The 25,860-nt window shown below is 37.7% G+C and overlaps 1 protein-coding gene across 2 annotated transcripts in view; it reads right to left on the minus strand.

Annotated features, from left to right (window-relative positions):
• The window catches only part of CHRNB1 (cholinergic receptor nicotinic beta 1 subunit), an 826,114-nt gene that overhangs the window by 37,559 nt on the left and 762,695 nt on the right, over positions 1 to 25,860 (minus strand). For both annotated transcript variants that reach the window (XM_044077017.1, XM_044077016.1), the window contains exons 9-10: positions 14,454 to 14,626; positions 3,231 to 3,378 (exon numbers count right to left, since the gene is read on the minus strand). In XM_044077017.1, the coding sequence (XP_043932952.1) occupies positions 3,231 to 3,378; positions 14,454 to 14,626 (321 nt within the window). The remainder of the gene's footprint in view (positions 1 to 3,230; positions 3,379 to 14,453; positions 14,627 to 25,860) is intronic.

The raw sequence follows: 25,860 nt of genomic DNA on the forward strand, positions 1-25,860 counted from the left end.
CAGGTTTAGATCCCTGGAGTGTGTGGCTCTGAGGCATTGGGATTTATTTAAGTGTAGCATGTCCAACAGCTTTGGGTTTGATATGGCCTTGTCTGTTAAGCAGAGATTGTCTCTGAGTAGGTGATATGTGACACAGTATAGCTGGAGTTTTTTTAGACGGTCAGCACAGGGCATCTGCTTTAGGCTTGTGATTCTTTTAGTGAGGTATTTCTGTGGTCTTTCCATTTGTTGCAGATGTCTTGTGAGGTACATACCAAATGGGGTGTTGTACTCTATAATGGGTCTAATGAGGGATGAGTACAGTGGGACAATGACCTCCTTTTTTTTGGATGAAAAGCCCTTAGTGAGGAAGTGTGCCACATAGAAGGATTTCCTGACTGTTGTGTCGATGTGATTATCGATGGTGAGACCACTGTCCACCTGTGTCCCTAAGTCCCTTATCACACTTTCTGTGTTTAGTGTCCTGCCACTTATGTGGTAATTCATGGGTATGTGTTTTTTCCCAAAGGGGATAACTATACATTTCTTGGCATTGAGCTTGAGCCCATTGCTCTGGCACCAAGCATCTGTTTCTGTAAGGCCCTTTTGTAGAATATCCACATCATTTGGGGATTCAACAATGGCTCCCAGTTTACAGTCATCTGCGAACTTTGTTAGCCAGAGTCCCTTAGTGCTGGCCTGTACTTCAGGGAAGTAGATGCCAAACAAGAGCGGTCCCAGGACTGAACCCTGAGGTACTCCACTTGACACTTGTCTGGAGTTGGATTTTGAATCGGCTACTTTTACAGTGTGGGTTCTGTCAGTAAGCCAGTTGGCAACCCATCAAGTGGCGTAAGGATTAATGCCCAGCTTAGTAGGTTTATCTATGATTCCAGTGTGGGGGATGGTGTCAAAGGCCTTGGTGAGGTCCAGATAGGCTGTGTGGACCGCCTTGCCCTCATCCATGGCTCTGAAGACTGATTTGAAGAAGTCAATCAGGTTGAGGAGACAAGATCGTCCCTTTACAAAACCAAACTGGGTGGGGTCCAGTGCTTGAAGGTTGCCAATGTCTTTGTTTATAAGTTCCATGATAATACATTCCATGGCTTTGCAGATCAGGCTCGTCAGACTGATGGGCCGATAGTTCCCAGGATCCAAGGTGGATTCCCCCCTTGTGGAGTGGAATAACTGTAGCTGTGCACCACTTACTGGGCATGAAGCCTGAGGTGAGGATATGATTAAACATGACACTTAGGTGAGGTGCCAGTTCATTTTGTCGTTCCTGTGGTACACAGCCCGGGATGTCATCTGGTCCTATGGATGCTGTATTCTTAGCTTTGGAGAGTGCATTTTTTACCTGTGTGGCTGTGATTACCAGAATTTGGCAACTTTTTTGGTATTGAGATGGGCCCTTTATAAGGTGACCAAAGTAAGTCATTTACACTGAGAGCAGGTCTTTCGGAATCAGAACAAACTTGTACTGAGAGCAACTATTTTGGAATATGGCCCAGTGTGTATGTGTGTGTGTGTGTGTGTAGGAGTGTGTATGTCTCCCTGTCGTTTGAAGGTAATCTTTATTAGAAGTCAATGCATTGATGTTATAGCAAGACACTTTCTTCATTTCTGAACATTTATTTTTGTCACCTTATAATCACTCTAAGGGACCTCTTGTGTGAGCTTTCATTATGAATTATAGTCTTCTGACTTTGTAAAAGGATTATTTTTACAACTAAAGAAAAAAATGCTAGTAAAATCTCCAAGGGCAGATTAGACATTGGCAAGCATTTGCAGCAATCTTGTCAACTAATGCGTTTTTTTGCATGGCGGCCAGTAGTTGTATGGTTTAATATTAAATGAACAGCAGGATTCCTGAAAATGTACTAATACACAGCTCATACTTTTCAGGCATAGCTGGCCTTAGGCATAGGCCAACTAGGCAGTCGCCTAGGGCGCCGCTTTAGTAGGGGCACTTTTCCAGTATTTATGTGGTGTAGGTAGACCAGGAGGGGGGCACTGGGTGGTGTGGTGGTGGGGCATTGTGGTGCCCTTTTGCCTAGGGCACCAGTTGACCTAAGGCCGCTCCTGTTTTCAGACCTTCAACCTGTTTCAAAAGTGGTTATATCAGTATTAGTCATTTACCATCATTCTTGATAGCATTTTAGAAGCACAATAATGTAACACAGTTTAGGACATAATACAGCACAAAATCCAAAATATTTCTCTTATTTAAGGCATATAACATTGATCCATGCTTTATAATATTCTCATACTGTGACACTATTTCATAATTTAAATTATTGTTATGCTTTTTTTCTAATAGTTGCTGACGTAAAGAACAGTAAATTCAATCCCAGTATCCCAGTACCTTATTTTCACATTAGTAAAGAACAACCATACAAATAAATTAAAAGGTCTCATATTTAGTTTTTAATAATTGAATATACTTATGTAGTATTTTGATTAGGTTTCTGAGTAAGATGTAAAGATTATTAATTTTTTTACAATATTTCAGTTGTTTTAAACAAGATTCATGCCTGTTGCATTTAGTATTTGAATGTTTTTAATGTAATTTTATGATTGGCCACAAGATGGCAATGTAATGCTTTGTTAATTAAATGTTTATAGAGGGGAGTTTAATATTTAAAGAAGCCCACAGTTAAGTTTCAGAGGATAAAAGTGCTTATGGAGGATTAAAGTTCATGCTGCTATTTCTTGGCATCCACAGTTTTGTTAGGTTTTTGTATTTGGTTTGTCTCTGTAGGTAGATTGTTGTTTTTCTTATATTAATGATGCTTGCCTATGTCATAAGTGATAATTTAATAAAGGTGTTAAAAATATAAATATATACATAAATAAAACACTTCATTAGGAATACATTTAAACGCATGCATTGCAAGGAAAGTAATCATTTTGTTTGGAATTAGAAAGTTCCTGATACTGTCAGTGTGCTTCACAAATCTCCTGCTTACTTCGCAGTTGAGCTGGCTGAAGTTTATATTACTGTAGTGTTCCCTAGAAAAACACCATACCCATGTAAAAGCTTTATTAAGTCTAGAAACTTACTGTCTTCTAGCTTAATAGATGTTTTTTCCCACCACATGGCAGATTCTAATACCCAAACTTCACATCATCTGAGATTATACTTGAAAAGTTATGTCTTTATATGTTCAAAAATAAGCTCAGACTATTTGCAGTCCTTGGACCAGGTATGATGAGTGTGAACCTTGGATAAAATAGAGTAGTTTACTTACTGCATCATACTCCTCTTGGCTCTGGAGCTGCTCCGCAATGTACTTGATGGCACTGATAGCTTCCTTCAGATCAGTGGGAAGGGTGAGACATTCAGCAGGTATATCCTCAAACCTCTGCACTTCCATGGATGGAGGCTCAGACATGTACCTGCAAAAGAAAACAATGTGTCAAAATAAATCTCAGTGTTGTGGATGGACTTGCAATGATTAACTTAGTGACATGCTGATGACAGCTCATTAGAAACTGCAGAATTGCTTTGTTCCTGTTCAGTGTTTCATATATGGGGTATACATTTATCTTCTTTTTCTTTTGGCTGTTCCCATTAGCGGTCGCCACAGCGGATCATCTGTTTCCATTTCTTCCTGTCCTCTGCATCTTGCTCTGTCACGCCAACCATCTGCATGTCCTCTCACCACATCCATAAACCTTATCTTAGGCCTTCCTCTTTTCCTCTTACCTGGCAGCTTCATCCTTAACTCCTTTTCCCAATATACCCAGCATCTCTCCTCAGCAAATGTCCAAACCAACGCAATCTCACCTCCCTGGCTTTGTCTCCAAACCGTCCAACCTGGGCTGACCCTCTGTTATACTTATTCCTAATCCTGTCTACCTTCATCACACCCAGTACAGCCTTTATCAATAACCATTTAGAATGCTGGGACCTGTTAGGGCAAGTCCCAAAACACAATGCCCAAATAACTGAAAAATTGACTTACATATACCAAATTCAAGATGGCCATTTCTTTGAATATTCCCTTTTCTTTGAGGTATGGTGATATTGGAGTTAGTATGTATTAGGTTGGGGGTGTGTGAAGAGCTTGTCCTCAACATCAGGGAGTACAGGGAGGCTTTCCCCCCTTGCAAAAAAAGTTGAAACTAGAAAAGTGATCTTCAAGATTCACTCTCTTCCTGGGTTTTGGTCTTTTTTTCCAGCTTGTCAGCACTTACTATTTTGAGTACCAACATTTCAGTAGAGAGACAACTTATCTTGTGACTTTCACAGTGGTCAGTGACTTTAAGTTTTTCTCATGCCCTTTGCTGTTTCATATATCCAATTCTCATTTGCTGAACTTGCGATCTTGACCTGCAATACATGTTTTCTCCATCACATGTTATAAACTTCCTTTATTCTACAAACACCCATCTGGTCTGTGGGTAACATCTGTGCTGAACTCTAAGGGCTCCCTATTATTCAGACTATGTGTAGAGTGATACCTTTGTTTGCCCATGCACTTGTAAGTCAGACAGACAACATGGCAGATTAGAAAGGAGGGTATGGGAATACATTAGGGGCATCCATAGTGGAATTGAGAAAAGTTCAGTGGGTATGCACTTCAAAGAGTGTCATAGCCTGAATGCTGATGTGTTTAGATTCAATATTACGTTTGAGTGTTCTTGTCATAATGTTAATTTAAATGCTGTAAAAGTGTTGTTAAAGAAAGAGGCATGGTTTATTTTTGTATTTGAAATGTTACAACCAAAAGGTATGAAATGTGAATTAGTTATGAAGTATTTATTATTGATTTATTATTGATTTATTACATGGAAGTCATTTTAAGGTTTAGCCTGAGTGGTACATTTCTGCTTAACAGATCCAGGGTCCAGGCTTCAATACTGACTTCCATTTACTATCTGTGTGGTATCTGCATAATCCCTTTGTGTCTCTATTGGTTTTCTCTGGCCATTGGTTTCCTCTCAAAAACATGGCTGTGCTAAATTGTCCATAAATATTATATTTCCCCTTGCCACAGCTCTTGTGGCTTGGGCCATGGCTGAAAAGTGTCTATAGACCAAGTTTATGTGAAGTTCTGGACAGTTGAGTTGCTTGGGACCAATCCTTACTAGGTTAACAAAATATGAATTCAGTAGAGGTCTAGCTCTTAAATTTGATTTCCAAGAGGCATAATACACATCTTTCCATAACTTTGCCAATATTGCTAAAGTGGTCATTGTGTTAATCCAATTGGTTTTACCACCCCCTTGTAAACATAAATAATTTCAGATGTTCAACATTAAATCAATTTTTGGTTATATCCTGTTTAGTGTATAACAGCTGGGAAACTTTCAAAACTTAAGGGAACCTACCATGTTCCCTAACCACTGCAGGACTCAAGAAGACCTATATAAAAGCAATGGTTAGGGTGCCAAAAGCTACAGAGATTTTTCCAGCTGAAGTCTGCTCCATTCATGGACTTCTTGGAACTGATGGTCATCTAGTGATCCTTCCAGGCTGGGTATATAAGTACTCTGTTAGGAAAAACTTTCATATGTTTAATGTTTATGAAGAAAAACTGTTTTTTTTGTGTAGTTATTTATTTTACAATAGAACAATTAATATGTTCATCATATTGATTAATGTCGCAGTAGCCTTAGCCATGTAACAGCTGGCTAGCATCTAAAGCTTCAGAGCACCTTCCATATGTCCAAACCATCAGTCACAGGCTGAGATGACTAAAAAGATATGTTTGGACACCAAACCCTTTAGAATTTTTTATGTCATTGAAGAGAGTGCTTTTCTGCAGGCTTTTGAGGATTGATGGTCAGCTTGTGCTGTTGCTTTGCTGGACAGATAAGTTCCCTTTGGGGAAAAACTTCCACATTTAAAAATCTTTGTTTTATTGTAGTTTTCTGTTTAGGAAAGTTATTTTTGAGATAGGAGTTTGTGTTTTAATGGACTATGCTTTTGAACAGGAGCACACTTTTTTTCCTGTCAGTTTAAACGTTCTTCAGAGTAGTTTTGAAAACTATTGTTTTGTAAGAAATTGTGTCTATTTTACTTTTTGAGGCTGGCAAAGTGCTTTAAAGTGATTTTTACTGTGTTTTGTGTGGAAAAAGTGACTTTTAAAGACTTTAAATTTTTTACCGGCTTTGTTGCTTGTCTTACCCTTGAAAGAAGCATCATTTTTGGCATGACCATGGAACAAACTAATGGTCCCACGGTCAGTCCTTCATCCAGACATGAAAAAAAAAAGTTAACCAAACAGCCTTTGCCACTACAACATGCAAGCAATTTGCCTCACCCACAGGTGGGTGATTTTCTGTGGCCATTTGTTGTACCTTAGACCTGATCTTTAATCCTGAATCTCTCTGGTGTTGCACATAGAACCTTTATGGTTGAGGGGTTAACTACGTCCTCTGCAGCTGTTGGGGTCCCCTCAGTGGGCAAGGGAGAGGGAACAGGAAAGACATCCCTGTTGGATCAGAATGTTGTGCCCATCCCTGGGGAAGTTTCTGCTGCCATTAATAACATTGTTGTCCCTTTTTTTTCCTGTCAACCCCCCCCTCCAAAAACTAAACATGTATCTATTTCACCTCAAAGTTTCTTAGACAGGGAGTACTGGGGTCTGACTCAGGGTCTAATTCAAGCTATTGAACCTTCTTAAGTGGTTTCTGGTAAAAGAAAGAAAGATACTTCTCTTTTTGAAAAGATTCAAAATTCTGAATCTGGACAGGAAGGTAAAGCGACAGATACAGGGTTTTCTTCCCAGTTGTCTGATTTAGACTCAGAGAAAAGCTCCATTTCTGATTTCCCCTTTGGGAGTTTATCTTTCTCTGAGACTATTTGCAGAATCTGCCAGTGTTTTTATTGGGAGAACACTAATGTTTTCCGTCCCTCAAAAATACTATGAGCTATTACACAAGGAATTTCTAGAGCTTACACCCACTCCTCCAATTCTGTCAGTTTTGGAGGATGGTTGGATCACTGCATGCAATTTTCCTGATAGTCAAGCTGCTGCTCCAAAAATTAAGATAGAATGTATAAAGTTCCTCAGTCTTTTAAGCTTTTATAAACTCATCTCGAACCTGGCCCAGCAGTTATAGCTTTAGCTAATCCTGCTGCTGCTAAACATTTGGCTAATTCCAATCCTATTCTTTCTGACAGGCTCATATGTTAACGTTTATTCTGACTAATTGTGAAAGTATGAGGAATGTTTTGTCTGCAGTTTCTTTTTTTGAGGAGGATCTGCTTTAAATTATTTAGTTTCTTCCATTTCACAGGCCACAGCTTGTTGTTTACAGTATTTGTATGACTCAGTTAGTACTTTTTCCTGGACTATGGCCACTGGTACTGATTTGAGGAGGTTTGCCTGCTTATGTTCTCAGAAACTCCTACATGATGTGAAAAATGAAATTTTGAATTCTCCTTCACATAGAAATTTAGTTTTTGGTTCTTCTGCAGAGGGCATCAAAAATGTGATGAAAGGGGTAAGCTGATACAAGGAATCTCTAAGAGTTTTCGGCTCTTGTTTTCCTAATTTTCTAATGGATTCTCTAATCCAGTTTCAGCAAAAACCTAAACAAACACCCTCACCAAAATGCAGACATTTAAGAAGAAATGGCAGGGGGTTTAAAAAAGAATTCAGGAACCCCGCCCAAAAAAAACAAGGGCAGTCCAACAAGTCAGAATGACTGTTTAAGGGACCTCCCCCCTCCCACCCTAGCAGTCCCTTTTCCCTACCAGAAAGTCTGAATCTCTACTTTTCTCTTTGGCAACAGATAGTTTCAGACAAATGGGTTCTGAAGAACATTCATTAAAGTTACAGATGGCAATAGGAGGAAATCTTACCTTTACAGGGAGCAATTCCTCAACCATCAGACCAGACTCCAGTATTTCCCGTGTCCTTCAACATATGCTATCTCAGGGAGTTTTAGAACCAGTTCCTTCTTCCCAAGCTGGGAAAGGTTTTTATTCAAGGATGTTTTTAGTGCCAAAGAAAGAAGATGCAGTAACACACACATCCTGTAAAGCAGACAAGACAGGAAAAATGGGTGCAGGTTCTGGAAAATACTTCTGTAAAAACTTACAGTGTTTTCTGAGGGATTGAGAAACCTCAGTGATCTCACACTAAAAACATTGGGACATTTTAGCAACAGTCTCAGAGAAAGTAAATTCCTCACAATGACAATCATCTACTGAGGTCTCCTCTGAGTCTGAATCAGAAATCTGAGGCCAAAACCCTGACTTCATCCCTGCAGCCTCCTGTTCAAATTCAGAATGTTGCATCTCTTCAGGAAAAGAGGCATCCCTCTTTCTTTTACCAAAAGCTATTCTGCAAGAAGGCTCAATAAACTGAATTAAACCCTTAGCCAGTCCCAGTAAAGTACTTCTATCCAAAGAAATTTGAGGAGGGGTAGATGCATGCTTGGTTTTCTGTTTCTTGTTGAAAGGAAAAATTGGACCGAATGTGTCACTAATGGCAGCCGCTGCCTCACCAGGGATGTGCAGAGCATTCTGAAACAACAGAAAAACCTTCCCTGTTCCTTCTCCCAGGACCAACAAGAGTGTTTCTCCCTTGCCCACTGAGGGGACTCATACAGCAGCAGAGGAAGTGGTTAACCCCTGGTCCATAGTGACTGTATGTGCTAACCAGAGGATCCAGAGTAAAAGATCAGTGGTCTGAGGTACAACAAATCACCACAATGCAATCACCCACCTGTGGCTGAGACAAATTGCTAGCCAGCTGTGGTCTCGAAGGCTGTTTGCATAACTTTTTTGTGTCTGGAAGAAGGACTGGCCATGGGACTGACAGTCTGTTCCATTTTCAAGCTGAATATGGTGCCTCTTTTCTAAGAAAGACAACAGCAAATGCCGGTAAAACTACAATTACTTTTTGACAGAAAAACAGAGTAAAACACTTTCAAATACCATGAAAATCCCACAATGGAAAAATAAACACAATTTCTCCACAGAAAATATGTTTTCAGCTAGCTTATACTACTTTTAAACCAACAGAAAAAAACGAGTGCAACATTTGAAAGTACATTACAATCCCTGGACAGTCCATTAAAACACAGCACTTCTAGCTTTAAAATAACTTTCCTGAAGAGGAAAGTAAAACATCAGTAAATCTAAGAAAATGGAATTGTTTCCCCTGAAAGGAACTTATCTGCCCAGTATAGGAAAGCACAAGCCAACCATCAATACTCAAAAGCCTCAGAGAAGCATAGTCTTTGGCAGCAGGAAAACTCTGAAGGGTTTGTGCCCAAATTTGTCTTATAGTCAGCCCAGCTTGAGTTGTTTGACAGTTTGGGTGCATGGAAGGTGCCCTGAATCTTTGGAAGCTGGTCAGCTGTCATATCCTTGGCAGGATATAACCCCATATAGTTAAGGCTACTGCAGGAGTGATCAGTATAAAGAACATCTTATTGACCTTTTTTTCCAACCAGTCCCTGACTTTTGCCAATGAATTTCTTAGGATTCTAGGTTTCATGGCCTTATCTTTATAAAAACTACCTTGATCAGACTTTGCATGAGAAAAATTCAGTGGTACCTCAGATCAGATTAGTATCAGCATCATAACCTTTTATTTTTGTGAATCACAGTGATGGAATTTGAGATGTTAACATTACTTCCTTTTGCAAAAAACAGCTCATGAGGCTGACTTGAGGTCCTTAACATGGAGGATGGTGTTACTCTGACTTCTGCAAGAAAACTTTCTGACTTACAAGCTTTTATGGTGAGTCAATCCGACCTTATTTTCTACACGGACAGGGTTTCTTTGAAAACAAATCCTCCTTTTATGCCTAAAGTGGTTTCAGAGTTTACCTTCATTCAATATATTCCAGAATATATAATTGAGGGAGAAACAATCTTGCATACTCTGGATGTCCACAGACAGCTGAGATATTACGCAGACAGAATTAAGTCCTTCAGGAAAGCTAATAAGATGTTTGTTTCATATGAAGGTAAGAAGAAAGGACAAATACTGTGTCAGTCCAGACAATTTCTAGATTGTTGTCTCGTGCTCTTTCCTTCTCCTCTTCTCACAATAACTACTCACTTCCAGGCAGGGTCATGACTCACTCTACCAGGGCTTTGACTTCTTCTGTGGCTTTTTAGAAAGGGTTAGACTCTAGCAGTATTCTAGAAACAGCAACTTAGTCCCTTGTACATACTTTTACAAAGTACTACAAACTAGATTCCTTTTTCTGGTCCAGAACAAACTTTGCTAGGACCCTTCTCCAGAGTCACCTGGATTCTTGAATTACTTCCTCTTCCCTATATAATAAACTCATAAAGCTTAATTTACTGCATTAGTGATCTAACATTGAACATAGTACCTTTGTGTAAGTAAACTTACCTCTTCAGTTGATGTTCTATTAGATCACTTTCTCCAAAGGAGCAGAAACGGCAAACAGCTGGATACACAAAATAATGCAGAAACTGCTGGACAACCAGCACTTTATTCCAAAAGTACAAAAAACTCAAGTAAGCGCTTTCATCTCCAAATAATCACAATAAGAGACTTCTTCAGACTGAGGTACCCATAATCATGCACACTTAAATAACAATTCTAATCACATAATAAAACTTACATCATCAATCACATGATAAATGAAAACATCATCAACTTAGTATACATATTAAATAAAAATTAAAAAAAATTAATTTTAACTCAAGCTACCTTTAATGTTTTAACCCTTTCTTTTTAAATACATAATAAATTATTTTCTGTTATTTAACCCATGGGGAAAACAAGCATTTGATCTAACTTGCCAGCAGTATTCAAGCCAGCCTAACTCATCTTATATATTCACAATATTAATAGTATTAGCCAGGGATTCTAACACTAAAAACTTATAATTTACTGTACATTTACTTCCTTTATAGTGTATGCTCATAGCATTTTTATCATCACCTATTTGGATAGTGTGTTTATGTTCATATATTCTTTTATTTAACTCTCATGTAGTTCTTCCAGTATAAAAACTTTTACATTCCATTCACACTATGAGATAAATCACATTCTTAGATTTACAACTAAACATCCCTGGTATTCTCACTTTACTGTTTCCCACTTCTAACTCACTCCTTTCAGTATATAACAAATGACACATATTACAACTGTAACATTTAATCACACCACTTCTCTGTTCTGTTTGATAACTTTTACTCAATTTCCCTTGAAAGTAATTTTTAAAGCTTTTAACTTTCTTTTGTACAACTTTTGGACTAGTTCCTGTTTTACTAATTAACTCACTATTGGCTTTAAATAACCCCCAATTCTTCTTAATAACATTCTTAATGGCCTGTGTGTCTACACTATGTTGTATAGCCATAGCCCTTACATATTCATTTTTGCTATTATCAATGCCATTTACTTTACTATTCCTTTCATCTATCTGCTCTTGAAGAAATTTATTCATGTCTACAGATGGATAACCTCTTTTTTCAATTTTGTTACAAAAGAACTTAGCTTTCTCAAGGAAATTATCATCTTTTTTTGGTTAAACTACTAATCCTTTTTAACTGTCCCTTCACTACATTCATCTTAGTTTTTTGGGATGCATACAAGAATAGTGTAAATAACAATTATTCTGAACTTCTTTTTTATACACCTTACCTACTAACTTCTTATTTTCTTTAAAAATGGTCAAATCCAGGTAATTAATTTCACTATAATTAAATTGATAAGTAAATTTCAAATATGAACACACATTGTTTGTATAGTGTATAAATTCTTCCAAATCAACAAGTGTTCCTTTCCACGCTAGGAAAACATCGTCAATAAAACATACCATTTTGATAATATGCTTATTGAATTTGCTTTCCAGTGTATTAGCTGCCTCCCACCCATGCATAAATACATTTGCGTAGCTAGGGGCTAATGATGCACCCACAGCTACACCATTAACTTGCACATAAATAAAAGGACAAGAAATTATAGCTTAAAACCATGTCTATCATTTCCATTAACAACCCTATAGTATTAATCAAAAACATTCTAGTTCTTAACAATTCCAGCCTTACTGTCTCCATCCCTTCTTCATTTGGAATCATAGTATAAAGTGACTTGACATCTAACGTCACTAATAAATCAGAATCATTCACAGTATTTTCTTCAATTTTATTTATAAAATCAAAGCTATCCTTTATATATGTAGAATTAGATAAAACTGCCTTTTGCAAATGTTTGTCAACAAAAACTGACAACCCTTCTGTTTTACTATTGGCACTTGCCACTATGGGTCTTAATGGGGGCTCATTCAACTTTTTGTGGATTTTAGGGATTACATAGATCTTACTAATCTTCGGGTTTGTATTAATCAAACATTTCTTAGTTCTATCATCTATCCTTCCTGCCAAAAAACATTCTTCTATGCGCGAGTCAATCATCGCATAACCTTTTTTCACTTCTTTAGTACTAATTTTCTTATAGAACTTTCCATCTGATAATAAATTAATTTGTCTTTCATAATCTTCCCTATCTAGCACCACCAATGACCCCCCTTATCAGCTTTCATACATAAAATATTATCTTTTTTCAGCAGTTTATCAAAACCATATTTTTCATTTCTAGACATATTAAAATATTTATATTCAGCCTTATTGTCCAGAATATTAATGATTTGTACTTCACATATATTTAAAAACATTTCCAATTCTTTCAACAAGAGTGGATTAAAACTACTAGGTTTATAAAAATTACATTTTTGTACTTCACTTTTATCAAACAGAACATTCATATTCAACTGTCTTACATAGTCTCTTCATTCACAGTATTAAGTTTATTCGCTGTCTGGGATGGTGCAACATTCCATCCTTTACTTAATACTATACATTCTTCTTCAGATAATATTTGCTGAAATTTACAACTTTAAAATTTACAGTACCCATGTCCTCATTTTCTTTCAGTTCATTTTGTGTTTTTTGTTTCTGGAAAAAACATTTTTTGAATAACCTTTATTATTCATTGAATTATTATTTCTTTCATTAGCTGTCACTTGTGCCCAAGTTCTTTCCTCACTATTAATTCTTTGATAAACTTCCACTGTTTGTTGGCTTTCTTTGCGTGGCTTTATGGCTGATTGAGTACCCACTTCTACAGTCTCTACAGGCTGACTACTCATGTTTGTCACTGGCGGCATGTTAGTTGATACCTCTATGGGTCCTTTTGCTCCTGCAACTTGTTTTGAAGATCTTTTAGGAACATTTTCCACAGTCGCTGTTGTATTTCTCCCATTTAAGTGCTCTGACCATCTCACGGCATTTGCCTCTGTGGTCGCTGTAGTGACGTCACCTTCTCCAGGCTTTCCTAGTACTTCATTCAGTAATTTCAGCCCATACGCAAAAGCCACACCCCTTCATTGGAGAGAGTATGAAGGGTGTGTGGCTTTTGTGTATAGGCTGAAATGGAAGAAATAATAATTCAATGAATAATAAAGGTGCTTCAACAAAGTATTAATTTAAGGGTGTACACACTTATGCAACCAGCTTATTGTACATTTTTTATTTTTTTATATTTTTCCCCTAACATATTTTTTGTTTTTCAATTGAATTGTACAGGTTATAGGTCACATTAAAGGTGAGAAAAGTTTTGAAATGATTTATTGTGGTCTCTTTTTTATATCACAAAAACCTGGCATTTTAACAGGGGTGTGTAAACTTTTTATATCCACTGTAGATAAACTATATCTGAAGTTGCTGCATCTGAGAACAGATGGTATTTAAAGGTACTGCATCCTTGATCTTGGTGTATATTTCCACTCACTAACAGGTAGGGGCTCATATTCTGAGGATCGCAAGTACTGTTCTCAGAATTACAATGGGGACCTATACAGATGACATATAGCAACTACTCTTTGCTTTATCGAATAGAATCAGCTTGAGAAAACAGTTAGAACATGAGAATGTCACTTTTCATTGCCGGGTAGTATAGCTCAAATGCCTGATATGTTGCAAATGTGTGATCAAGTACTGAAAAATTTAAATGAGGGCAGGACAGTCCACTCAGCTGTTTTTATATTTTAGCTTAGAACTGTAAACTGGTGAATAATTAAAAATGAGCAGTTAACACCATATTTCTTAAAACCATAACATATTTTGTGAAAAATATTTGTTATTACAACAAGCTGTCAATTGTACTACACTTCATACAAGAAAACCCTAATTAATATGTCTGAGCAAAGCTGTAACAAAACCAATGAATTACTATGGAATTGTGGATAGCATAGAAAACCTTTACTAAGAGAAGGTTATAAGTGCCACCTTATGTGCAGAGTTATAAGCTATATATTCTTGGCTCAGTGTGTATGTTAACTGTTTAACTTCTTTTCATATTCACATATACACAATGCACAGAACATTTACTTCACCTACATGTTTTTTTGTTTATTTAATATGACCTTTTCAGAAAACAGACTATGTAAAAAAGAACTGTAGTGCAATGGAGGAAGACTGCATGATAAAATACAGGGAGAGGAAGACAGCTTTGCCTTACTTGCTTTCCTTTGGAAAAATGAACTCTGTATTAGGTTTACGGATGAAGTACTCATCTGTCACCCAGTGCGTTTTCGTCAGATTTTCACGCTTGGGTTGAAACTCGGCTTTCAGTAGGGTTTCTTGTTTAGGCCGCTGGATTCGTAAATATTTAGGCAGCATGTGGATAAAAATCTGCAAGAAAGAAAAGTTTAAATCAGAGATCAGTCACTCCTTTTACTAACCTGCAGGACAGCTCACTTCCTGAGATCTGTTTTTGCTGTGTGCCACTGAAGATTTGTCTCTCCTTCCTTATACAATTCTGGCAGTATCTCACATTCAGGTGGGGCTTAAGTACATGTAGGTTAAACATGCACCATATGCCTGTAAACGTGTTGCAGTAGTGGATATATGAAAGGCATGTGTTATTTAATGTATGCACATGCAATGTATATTATACTGTAGGTTTCCTTTACTGTCTAGTTAAGGCAAATTTGTTATTTTCTGATTCTTTTATTGTATAAAGGTATGCCTATTGCAATACAAATGAAACCCACCAGCAGTTCATAATCTGAGGTGAGAAGGGGTACCTTAAATTGCAGAAATATCTTGGGGTGAATCACTGATAACTTTGAGGTAACCTATTTATACTACCTCCCTCTGTTTCGCTCATTTTAAAGCTTAACTCTCTTGTTATTCACTTTCTTCCTCATTGTCACGTTTTCCATATACCAGTCACTTGTCGTTACAATTCTATGGATAATACCTATCCCCTACAACAAATACAGCTCTTCCCTTTCTTTTTCATCTTCTAGTATTGCTCTGTGAAGCCCTAGCATGTGATGTTTATCCGTAACATCATTGCTTTGCATCTGAACTAGACATGCTTAGAATCGATTCGAGTGATGTTTATAAGAGTAAGATGGATACTCACGTCAGGTATATATTTTTGTGTTTTGCTGTCTTGCTAAACTTGTAAGTTATAACTGTACTTTTTTTGGTGATTTGCCTTGCTTATTTTTTCATTCGGTTTGTTTGTACTAGAATCTTGTTCAGCAAATCTCATCCAAATCGCAGTTAATGTTATGGTCTTCTTGAGCCAAAGGCCCTTTCAAAGGGAAGCTCCAGGGTGCAGTGCCCAAACAGTGTAAAAATTGCAACATAATCTAAACACAATGACTAAGAAAATAACATAGATTATGCAGCAATACATGAAATTACAACTACTCAATGGTTTAAGCATAATAAACACAATAATGGCCTAAAGGTAGGACAATATATACAGTGCTCCTACAGCAGTTTCAGGATCAGAAAGAGAGGTACAATGTGGTAAGAAAGATGCGAATGGGAGATGAAGCATAACAGGAATTCATTAGAAGAATGGAAGTGAAATTGAATCAAGGTGCTGGCATTCAGAGGAACAGGAGGTTAATGGAGAAGAGGAAGAAGGAAAGTTAGAAAGGGAAGGGAGAGGCTGGTGAGAGATAATGAAGGGATATAAAGTGTTTAGCAGCAGAAGGATTAACTAAATTTATAGCTGGTGGATCAGGATTGAGAAGAATGTACAAAAACTTCAAAGACTGAGAAACATTATATATCCTATCTGCCTTTTTAGGGGCAGCGACTGTCAGGAAAATTGCAGACAGTAACACACTTACACACACACACACACACACACACACACACACACACACACACACACACACACACACACACACACACACACACACACACACACACACACACACACACACTTCATAGCTGACAGAAATGGAGAAATGCGTGCAAGTTCTGAAATTTCCTTCTGTAACAGTTCATAGTATTTTCTTAGACAGTGAGAAATCTTAGTGTTGTCCCACTGAAAACACTAGCACATTCTATAAATAGTCTCAGAGAAAGAGAACCCTCCACAGGGAGAGTCAGAAACTAAGCTCTCCTCTGAGTCTAAATCAGAAGACTTCCTGTTCAGATTTAGAATATTGAATCCCTTCAGGAAAGGAGGTATTCCTATTTCTTTTACCAGAGGCTACTTTACAAGAAGGATTAAAAGCCTGAATTAAACCCTGAACCAGATCCATTAAACTACTCCTGTCTATACAAGTTCGAGGAGGAGTAGATACATGTTTAGTTTTCTCTTTCTTTTTGACAGCAAAAATATGGCCAGCAGTTTTATTAGTGGTAGCAACAGCTTCCCCAGGGATGGACACAACATTCTGACAAAAAGAAAAGAGAAGATTTCCCTGTTCCTTCTTCCAGAGGCTGTGCCTTGGCCAGTGAGAGGATTCCAACATCTGCAGAGGATGTGGCTGACCTCTGATCCATAATCGCTGTAGGTGCTACACCAGAGGGATCTGGGGTAAACGATGAGTGGTCTGAGGAACAAATGATGGTCACTGCAGAGTCACCCACCTCTGGCTGAGGCAAATTACTAGCCTGCTGTGGTGGCAAAGGCTGTTTGCTCAACTGTTTCTTTTTGTGGCTGGAAGAAGGACTGTCAGATTGCCATGGTCGGACTGAAAATCGTGCCTCTTTCCCAGGGGGAAAGAAGCAGCAAATGCCAGTAAAAATTCTTTAAAAGTCACTTTTTTCACAGACAAACACAGTGAGCCACATAAATTAAAATAAAAACAATTTTTCAACAGAAAAATTGTTTTAGTTACTTTAAATGATTTTTAAACTGACAAAAAAGTGAGCTCCTGATTAAAATTATAATACAATCGCCTGACTGTCCATTAAAACACAAGCTCCTAGCTTTAAGATAATTTTCCTGAAGAGGAAAGTATCAAAAATAAACAAAGTTATTAAAATTAAGCTTTTTTCCTAAGGGCTTGGGACTCAACTTGTCTTTTAGTCAGCTCAGCTCAACCTGCCTGATGGTTTGGGCATATAGAAGGTGACCTGAAGGTTTGGAATCTGGCTGACTGTCATATCCTTGGGAGGATGTAGCCCATATGGCTAAGGCTACTGCAATAGTTTCATTCTACTTTTCTCAGTTTATTTGGCTGTTTGGCTCACTATTTTTTATTATTCTACTGCAATAGTGATCAATATAATGAACATCTGGTAGGCTCCCCAGCACCATGTTCTTGGCATTATATATGTCATATCCTTGGGAGGATGTAGCCCGTATGGCTAAGGCTACTGCAATAGTGATCAATATAATGAACATCTGGTAGGCTCCCCAGCACCATGTTCTTGGTAAGCTTGACGTATATATGTCATATCCTTGGGAGGATGTAGCCCATATGGCTAAGGCTACTGCAACAGTGATCAATATAATGAACATCTGGTAGGCTCCCCAGCACCATGTTCTTGGTAAGCTTAAAGTATATATGGTTCCAGTATGACACCTACCCTTTCTGGAGAAACTGCTTGATGAGTCCATGAATTTTAAAAAGCCTTTTTCATAAGGCTTTTAAGATATATGAATTTGGATGTAAAGGTTCTTGGGGAAGAACATCTGCTTGAAAATATTTATTTTACCACACATGGATAACTTGGGGGCCTTGTAAACATGTAAATCTATACAGAGGTGACTTCATTAGGGTTGGAAATAATATTCACTATACTGTTTACTTTAACTGACATCCCAATGTCCAAATAATTAAGGCACCACTGGTTTCAAGGGTGTGGTGTGTGCTGCATACCTTACAAAACCTTTGCTTGTTGGTTGATTAGAAAAGTGAGTTTTTTCACATTTAGCTGCTATATGTAGCAAAAGGTATCAGTAATGAATGCCTTAATACCTGTGTATTTGTGGTTGGGTCACTATACAAGAACAGGCAAAGATAGGCACCTTATCCTCACTGTTCACCATCTGCTATTCCTTGAGGTTTCTGTCTATCTGAATTAACCTGACAAATTACTCAACAATAATATCAAACAAAGTGGCGAGAAACTCCATCCACTTCATGTCCTAAGGGAGAAAATCACTGTTAAGGCGCTACTACCATTTAACTTTGCTACTGAGCTGTGGTGGAAACCTTTTTGATTTTATCATATCACATGGGTAGTGAGAGATTCAGTGCCTTCCATAGGCATACCTGTTTTACAGAGCTGAAAGCCTTCTGAATGAGTATGAATGTTTTCTAGTGGTGATTGGGTTTACTGGTACTTGAATATTCTATATGCACAATAGTAAAGTTCTGATTTGATTCACACTGGATCTGACCAGGAAAAAAGCAATTTGTACTGTGGATATGTTTGTTATGATCCTTTCGAATCTAGCTGCTTTAATTGTAATATATTTTATTCCATACAATAATTAGCAAAACTGACCTCTATGGGGCTGGCATTATGGTGATGATGGAAGTGTTTCCTTGGTTTAGGGAGAACAATAAGGTAGAAATAAGATCCTCTCTGCATGTGAAAGTGTTAAACAAGGACAGTATTACCAGTACAATATTCTGTGAGGCAGATCCAATGTACTTCTGCAGGCAAGCAGTTAAGCTATGGCACTTTGTCTCTTGGGCTGACCTTTATGTCCCTGGACAGTTCATCTTCTCCATCTATCTCTATAGCTAACTTTACTAACCTTAATGGAGTTGGGAAGCCTTTAAGTGTTTGCAAGCCCATTTGGGATTGAAGAATAATATCTAACAGTATTGTCGAATGGTTCCCTGAATAGTTTATAAGTTGGATAATTATCTGATTCTGAATCCATGGTAGTAACTGACATGCCTTTTCTGTCTTCACAGTTAATGCATGAAACCATATGTTTGCTAGGGTCAGCCAACTTTACAATCCAGTGTTTTATATAACTAAGACAATGAAGGTCAACCAACCTTGGCTATTTATTTATTTATGTATTTTTGGTTTGTGGTAACCATACTTTCTCTGTAATCTGGCATTCCACACATCAATCAGTAAATCATCCTGTCTGGGCTTCCTCTGAAACCAAGAGATGCCAGCCTCTTATTTCAGACTCGTAGAAGGCAGAGAGGAGATGCAGCCTGTTGTATCATCACTTCTGTTTGCATGAGTTTTCTCTCTATGCTGTGACATATCCTACCCTGCATGCTGGTTATTGTTCAAGGGGGAATGCTCATGGGTGACTCGAGGGCATCTCTAGGTCTTCATGAGTTGTGTACCCCTCACTTAGCCTGTGCTCCACATAGAAAGTGAGACTGTTAGTCTTTTCCCTGCCACAACTGAGAACTATGAATCAAGGCATTCCCTCACCACTGTCCCCACAAACAAAGGAGAGCAGACGTAAGCCTTATTCCTGTTTCATCCCCAGTCAAATTTTCTAGCAACATGGATATTTAATTGAACCATAGCCATCTGAGCTGTAGTCAGGGTTTGTCACTCTATGGCACAGAGCTAACACATTTGAATATATTTTGCATTTGTGTAATAATATTCTTAGATGCAATACGGCTTAACTAATCTTTTACTGCCGGCACTATGGAGTTTGCCCATTTTACTGATATGACTATCTTGTTACCAGCTAGCACAGGTTGTTGCTGAAAAGGTCATATCATCAGTTAATTTATTTAGCTAATGCATTAAAAAAGAAGCACGGCCCTTTTTTCAGATCTAGATTGGCTTTACTTGTAAAGAATGGTTTAAAAATGGTATCTTGTTTCTGTAACAACTTTATTGAAATATCACTTGTGACAGACAAACTTACTTTTATTTATATAACAGAAATATAAAAGAAAACAAACCATATTAGTATGTTCACAGTTACAAACATTACACATCACATATATTCTTCTGTCAGTGTAATCAATCCAACATTACATAAGTTGAACAATTTCTGCCTTCCTTTAATCATTTCCACTCTAAATCATTTTTCTACATGTGGCTCTAGATGATCATCACTATTGAAATGACATCCTGACCCTATGTGCAAAAAATGGGAAAAAGGGGTTGTGGATGGATGGATTGTTCCCACAATTTCCATTTTTTTTCTGTGTAATTTGTCCCTACTCTTTTCTAAAGATTCCACTTCCAATTCTTTTATCTCTGTTACAATATTTGCTGCTTCCAATATGGTTGGTTTAGACTTCAGTTACCCTTTTCCAGTAACTACTTTTTTGGTAGCCACCAGAATTAAACTTAACAAGGCATTACTATGTCTAGGCAATTCAGCTCTTGTATCCCAGATCAAAACACCATTTCCTTAGTTACATCCATTTGCTTACTCAGCATTTCTAACAGAGTACTCTTTAGGAAATTTTTAAAGTATGCCAACTCATTATACTCCCAAAACATATAGTCCTGCTTGCATCATTCTTCCCCATCACACCTCCAACATTTGCCATATACTTGAGGAAAAATTCTTTGGAGTCTGCTTCGGGTGTTAAAATACTAATGTAAACATTTCCAAGCAAGAATCCTAAATCTTCTAGACTTTGTTGCACATTTGGGAGTCATACGTATATCCTCCCTTTGTTTCTTTGTGAATTGCTTATCCAATCCCTTTTCCCAATTTTTTCTAACCATGTCTGATTGATTATTATAGTTATTGTGCACTGTTTAATATGCCCTACTAATTATCCCTTTTTTAACAGAAGCTTCTGTTCTAGATCCAACTAAAAACTCTACCAGTGCAGGTCTTTCACTCAGGATCCCCTGATATCAATCCCTAATAGCGAGTGCAGTCTCTAGCCTGCAGTCCAAATGTCTTCTTAGCTTCTTCCCACTCTATTACCTTTTCTTTCTAATTATTTGTTCCCAGTACCTTGGTTCCTTTCTCAGTTTCATACAGTAAATTCCAGACCCTCCTGGCTATTTTCCTTGTCCTTAACTGCAGTCATCCCTGTTGGCAGAATCTCTTTTTTCCATTCCCATGTTGGCTTAGTTCTTAGAATACTTTCTGCTGCTTTATGAATATAACATTCTGTAAGACTTTTGTTATTCTCCTTAAGGATCTGCATCCAAAATCCCATTTTCTCATTATTGCTTATGTTTCCCCCTGCTTCATGATTATCCATTTCCACCTTGAATTGTAGCTTTCTGCCTGCGTTACATACAACTGTCTAGCTCAAAAATATCCCTTCAAATCAGGTAATCTCAAACCTCCTTGTTCTTTTGGAAGTATCATCTACACTCACTTGACTCTTGCCATCTTCCCCTCCTAGATATAATCCTTCAACTACTTATCAACTACTATCCAAAATTGATAAAAATATGCCTGGCCTGTGTATGAAGCAAAAGGAGCTAAAAACATTTTTATGGTTTGTATCTTGCTGTCCATATCCATAGACAAGAGTTTTCAGTTTCCCAGTTTTTGTATTATCTTTTGTTTAGTCTCTTTCTGTGTATCCTTAGCTGCAATATGAAAAGCACTTTTAACCAATACTCCTAAATACTTCATTTTATCATGTTCCCATAAATATGGATATTGCTGAACCAATTCATATGTGGGTACAGAGTTTACAGCTATAGCCTTTGTTTTATCTTCATTAATTTTATATCCTGAAAAAACTTGAAACTGTCTCTGAATGTTCCGCAACACTGAGATGTCCTTTTCTCGTTTTATCAGGTACACAATAATATTTTCTGCAAATAAAGCTAACTTTTCTTGATTTCCATATGAATTACATCCTTAAATTTCTGAGTCCCTTATTTCCTTTGCCAATGGATATAAATATAATGCAAATAACAAAGGAGAAAGAGGATACCCCTGCCTGGTTCCTCTATTCAAACAGAACTCATCTGAAAGGAATTCCCCCACTTTCATTTTTGCCTTCTATCCCTCATATATCCTCATAATAAACCTTATTAACGTATCAATGAGTGCAAATTCCTTCACCCTAATCATAAAAATCCCAACTTAATCTGTTGAATGCTTTCTCTGCATCTAAATCTAACAACAACAGTGGTATTTTCTTGCATTCTGCTTCCCTCTGGATCAGTATTGTTCTATTAATATTGTCAAATGTTTGCCTCCCATTTGCAAAACCACAGTGATCCATATCTATCAATTATGGCAACACATTTGCCATTCTTTTACCCATCATAGATGTAGATCAGAGTGTAAAGTGTGTGTGCTATATCTTTAAGAAGCATGCGAGTCTGTATGTGCATGTATAAATTCCAGACACATGCAATCCCTAGTGCCATTTCGTAGAAGCAGCCAGAGAGTGGGCATGCATGATCGCAGTTGTTAGTTTGTATGTAAGTTGCTTAAGTTATAGTCAATAGTCAACAATAGTAATGTGTTTGTATGAAATCAAGCTGCTTGAACAGAACCCACAAAGATTTGTTTATTCATGCCTAACACGAAAGCGACATGGTGTCAGAAGTGGGATGGAAGAGAGAAGAATATTCCGAGCCATAAGATGTAAAGATGACAGTGAAGGTAAAACTGAGAGAAGAGAGCACACACATAACCAGAAAGAATCAAGAAAATGAAAAATAAAACAAATAATTTACTTGATATGAAAGATGAAAAAGGGGCATTACAAGGGCACAAACCACAATATCAAGCAAGCAGAAAGTATGACAAGTTTGTTAATTAAAGAAAATGTTTAAGATAAAAGTATCTGATGAAACAATTAACAGTAAAGCAAAAAATGAGCATGTTTAAAGCAAAACGAGTATGTTTGAATCAAAGATGGGCATGTTTAGCATAAAATAATCACAAGAAAAGTACATTGGGCATGAAAAGGGCTTAAATGAGCGAAACGATTACAATAAGAAAAGAAGAGGGCACGTTATGCAAAAATAAAGCAAGGTGACTGCATGTGCTTTGGGCAAAGTGCTGTGTTTGGGCATAACTATGTCTTCGTATTGTATCAAGGGCATAATGAAAGTTATTCGAAGTATCTCGCAGTATGTAAAAGTGCTTCCAGTATTTGCTTATTACTGTGCATGCATTTTGAAGATTTCATTGTGTGCAAAGTACAATTATTTTGTGCAATCCAGTCAAAGTGTAGCTATTTCGAAAAAAAAAAAAGTTCTTGTACTGGGTGCGTCCATTTGCAAAGTGCCGCCATTACAGAGTGCTTCTTGTACTGTAGAGAGCAAGATACCACCATTTTGTGGACATTTCAGTGTGCTGTATGTAGTTATTCGCAAAGTGCAATTACTTCAAAAGTTATTGAATTTTGGACAACAGATGTCCGATTTATTTGCATTGTGCAGTTGCTTGACATGTTTCTTACATTGATAAGTGTTTCCTTGTAAAAGACTACATTACAAGAGTATTACAGTGCTTATGAGTTATTCAGTAGCATCGTAAAATTCTTGAATGTTTCTTAAAGTGATGACTTTAATAAGTGATAGTGCATGACTATAACATTTCTGCCTTTACCAATAAAAGAAAATATAAAAAAAAAATAAATAAATAAAAGAAAGTATAGCAAGTGATGGTGTATTACTTTAGCATGTCTGCCTTTATCAATAAAATTCTGAAAGCATCGAAAAGCCAGAGAAGTTATTTCACAAAGTCCAGTAAAGCACTGAAAAGCCCAAGAAGTTATTTCACAAAGTCCAGAAAAATATTGAAAAGCCTGAGAACTTTATTTCACAAAGTCCAGTTATTCAAAAGTACTATGAGTTCATTCATTTGCATAATTCCGATAATCCCTATGAAAGTATAAGTTCAGAGCACGAAAGTATTGGACAAGTTCAAGTTCTATTTATGCCAGAAACTTATCCACATGTTACCTATTCAACCATAGCCTAAGTACAGGATTCATTCCAGCAGAGTGGAGAACTGCCATTGTCATCCCTTTGCACAAAGGTGGTGCCACTACTGACTCTGGAAACTATCATATCATATTATGGTTGAATAGGTAACCATTGGCATCTACTTCTCAGAGGTTCAGGCAAAGACAAAAGGCCTGTGGCTGACCAAGTTTGTGGATGACTGTAAGTTGGGTGCTGTCATTGACTCTCCAAATGATGTTAACATACTTCAATAGTGTCTCACAGCAAGAAATGACTGGTGCCAAAGTCATGGCCTTAAGTTAAATGCAAAAAAAAATGTACTATCATCCATTCGGCAAAAACACAGCCCCTACTGATTAACACATTAACAGCAACCCCTAAGCTCACAACTTGTGGTGAAAGACCTGGGCAAGGGAGCCCGCAGGATTTTTTGCAGGGGGTGCAAACCCAGAGCCCCGCCCATGCAGCCCCATCCCCTCCGTCCACACAGCCCCACCTCCTCCGCCCACACAGCCCCACCCCCCACCCACGCAGCCATTCCAGTGTTCCATTACTTGGATATTTCTTCCCATTTGTCATAGACACTGTTCAAATCTCTCAGTGTACATACTGTTTTATGCTTTACTTCTACAATGATTACAGATATTTGGATTTCATTTACAACTTTTAATTCAAATTTTATAGCACAAACTCTGATAGACATTTACTAAACCTAAACAAAGCAATAGTCTTACAATGAAAACAGACTTAGCATTAAAACTTATCTACCTTTGAAACCCACATTCACTGAAACAGCATTGAAACCCACATTCAAAGAAAATGCATCTGGCCAGTGGCAGGGTAAGTTTACCTTTGGGCTGTTTTCAAATCATATCTCATCATCACGAACATGGGATCAAAATTTTCAACACCGGAGTATACCCTCACTGGTGAGATCAGATCATAAATGTGGTCTCCTTTAAGGCCCTGAGCCAGTGGTAAACATTACTCAAACTGCTGAATCAGTCTGGTGGACCCCAGCCATAAACAAGCTCTACAACAAAAGGAGGAAGCTACTACAAGATGAGCAAAATCCTTGAAAGGTAAAGACACCTTTGATCATTAAGTAAAAAAACTAACTCTCTCAATAAAAATCATCAAAAAATTTTGAGAAAAAATCAAAAGGACTCTAAAAAAGAATCATAAGGCCTTCTTTCTTTAGCTTATCAAAAACCTAGGAGAGGAACCCCAGATATGCTCAATTAGTTTAAAAATGATAAAAAAAAAAAACCTACCACACGACAACATACTGGTTGACACGTTCAGTGCAAACCTCAAACCCCTCCCCCCCCCAAAAGGAGATATAGATATTCAGCCCCAAACATCTTTGACAAGCCTTATCTGCAAAGCCATGGAGGATCATATATGGAACTCATAAATAATGACATAGGGAACTTGCAGACTTGGATCCAACCCAGTTTGCTTTCCAATCAGGCGCCTCTGCCTCTTAAACTTGGTTGACTTTGAGACAGTCACCAAGGCCATTGATGAGAAGGCAGTCCATACAGCCCTACCCTCTGGCAACCCATACATCACAAGATGGGTTGCAAACTGGCTAAGTGACAGAAACCCACAGGGTCAGAGTTGCTGGAGCCATGTCAGACTCAAAAAAGCCTCACAAGTGGTGTCCCAGTCCTCAGTCCCCTGGGTCCACTCTTGTCTACTCTACTTTCTGAAAGTAAAAAAAACACAGGGAGGTTATGGCTTTGCAAGTTTGCAGATTGACTGCAAACTAGGCGCCATAGTCATCACACACATCTATCCTC

This window comes from Protopterus annectens, chromosome 7.part0 (genome assembly GCF_019279795.1).
Source record: "Protopterus annectens isolate FY-2018-M chromosome 7.part0, PAN1.0, whole genome shotgun sequence".
Classification (NCBI taxonomy): domain Eukaryota; kingdom Metazoa; phylum Chordata; order Ceratodontiformes; family Protopteridae; genus Protopterus; species Protopterus annectens.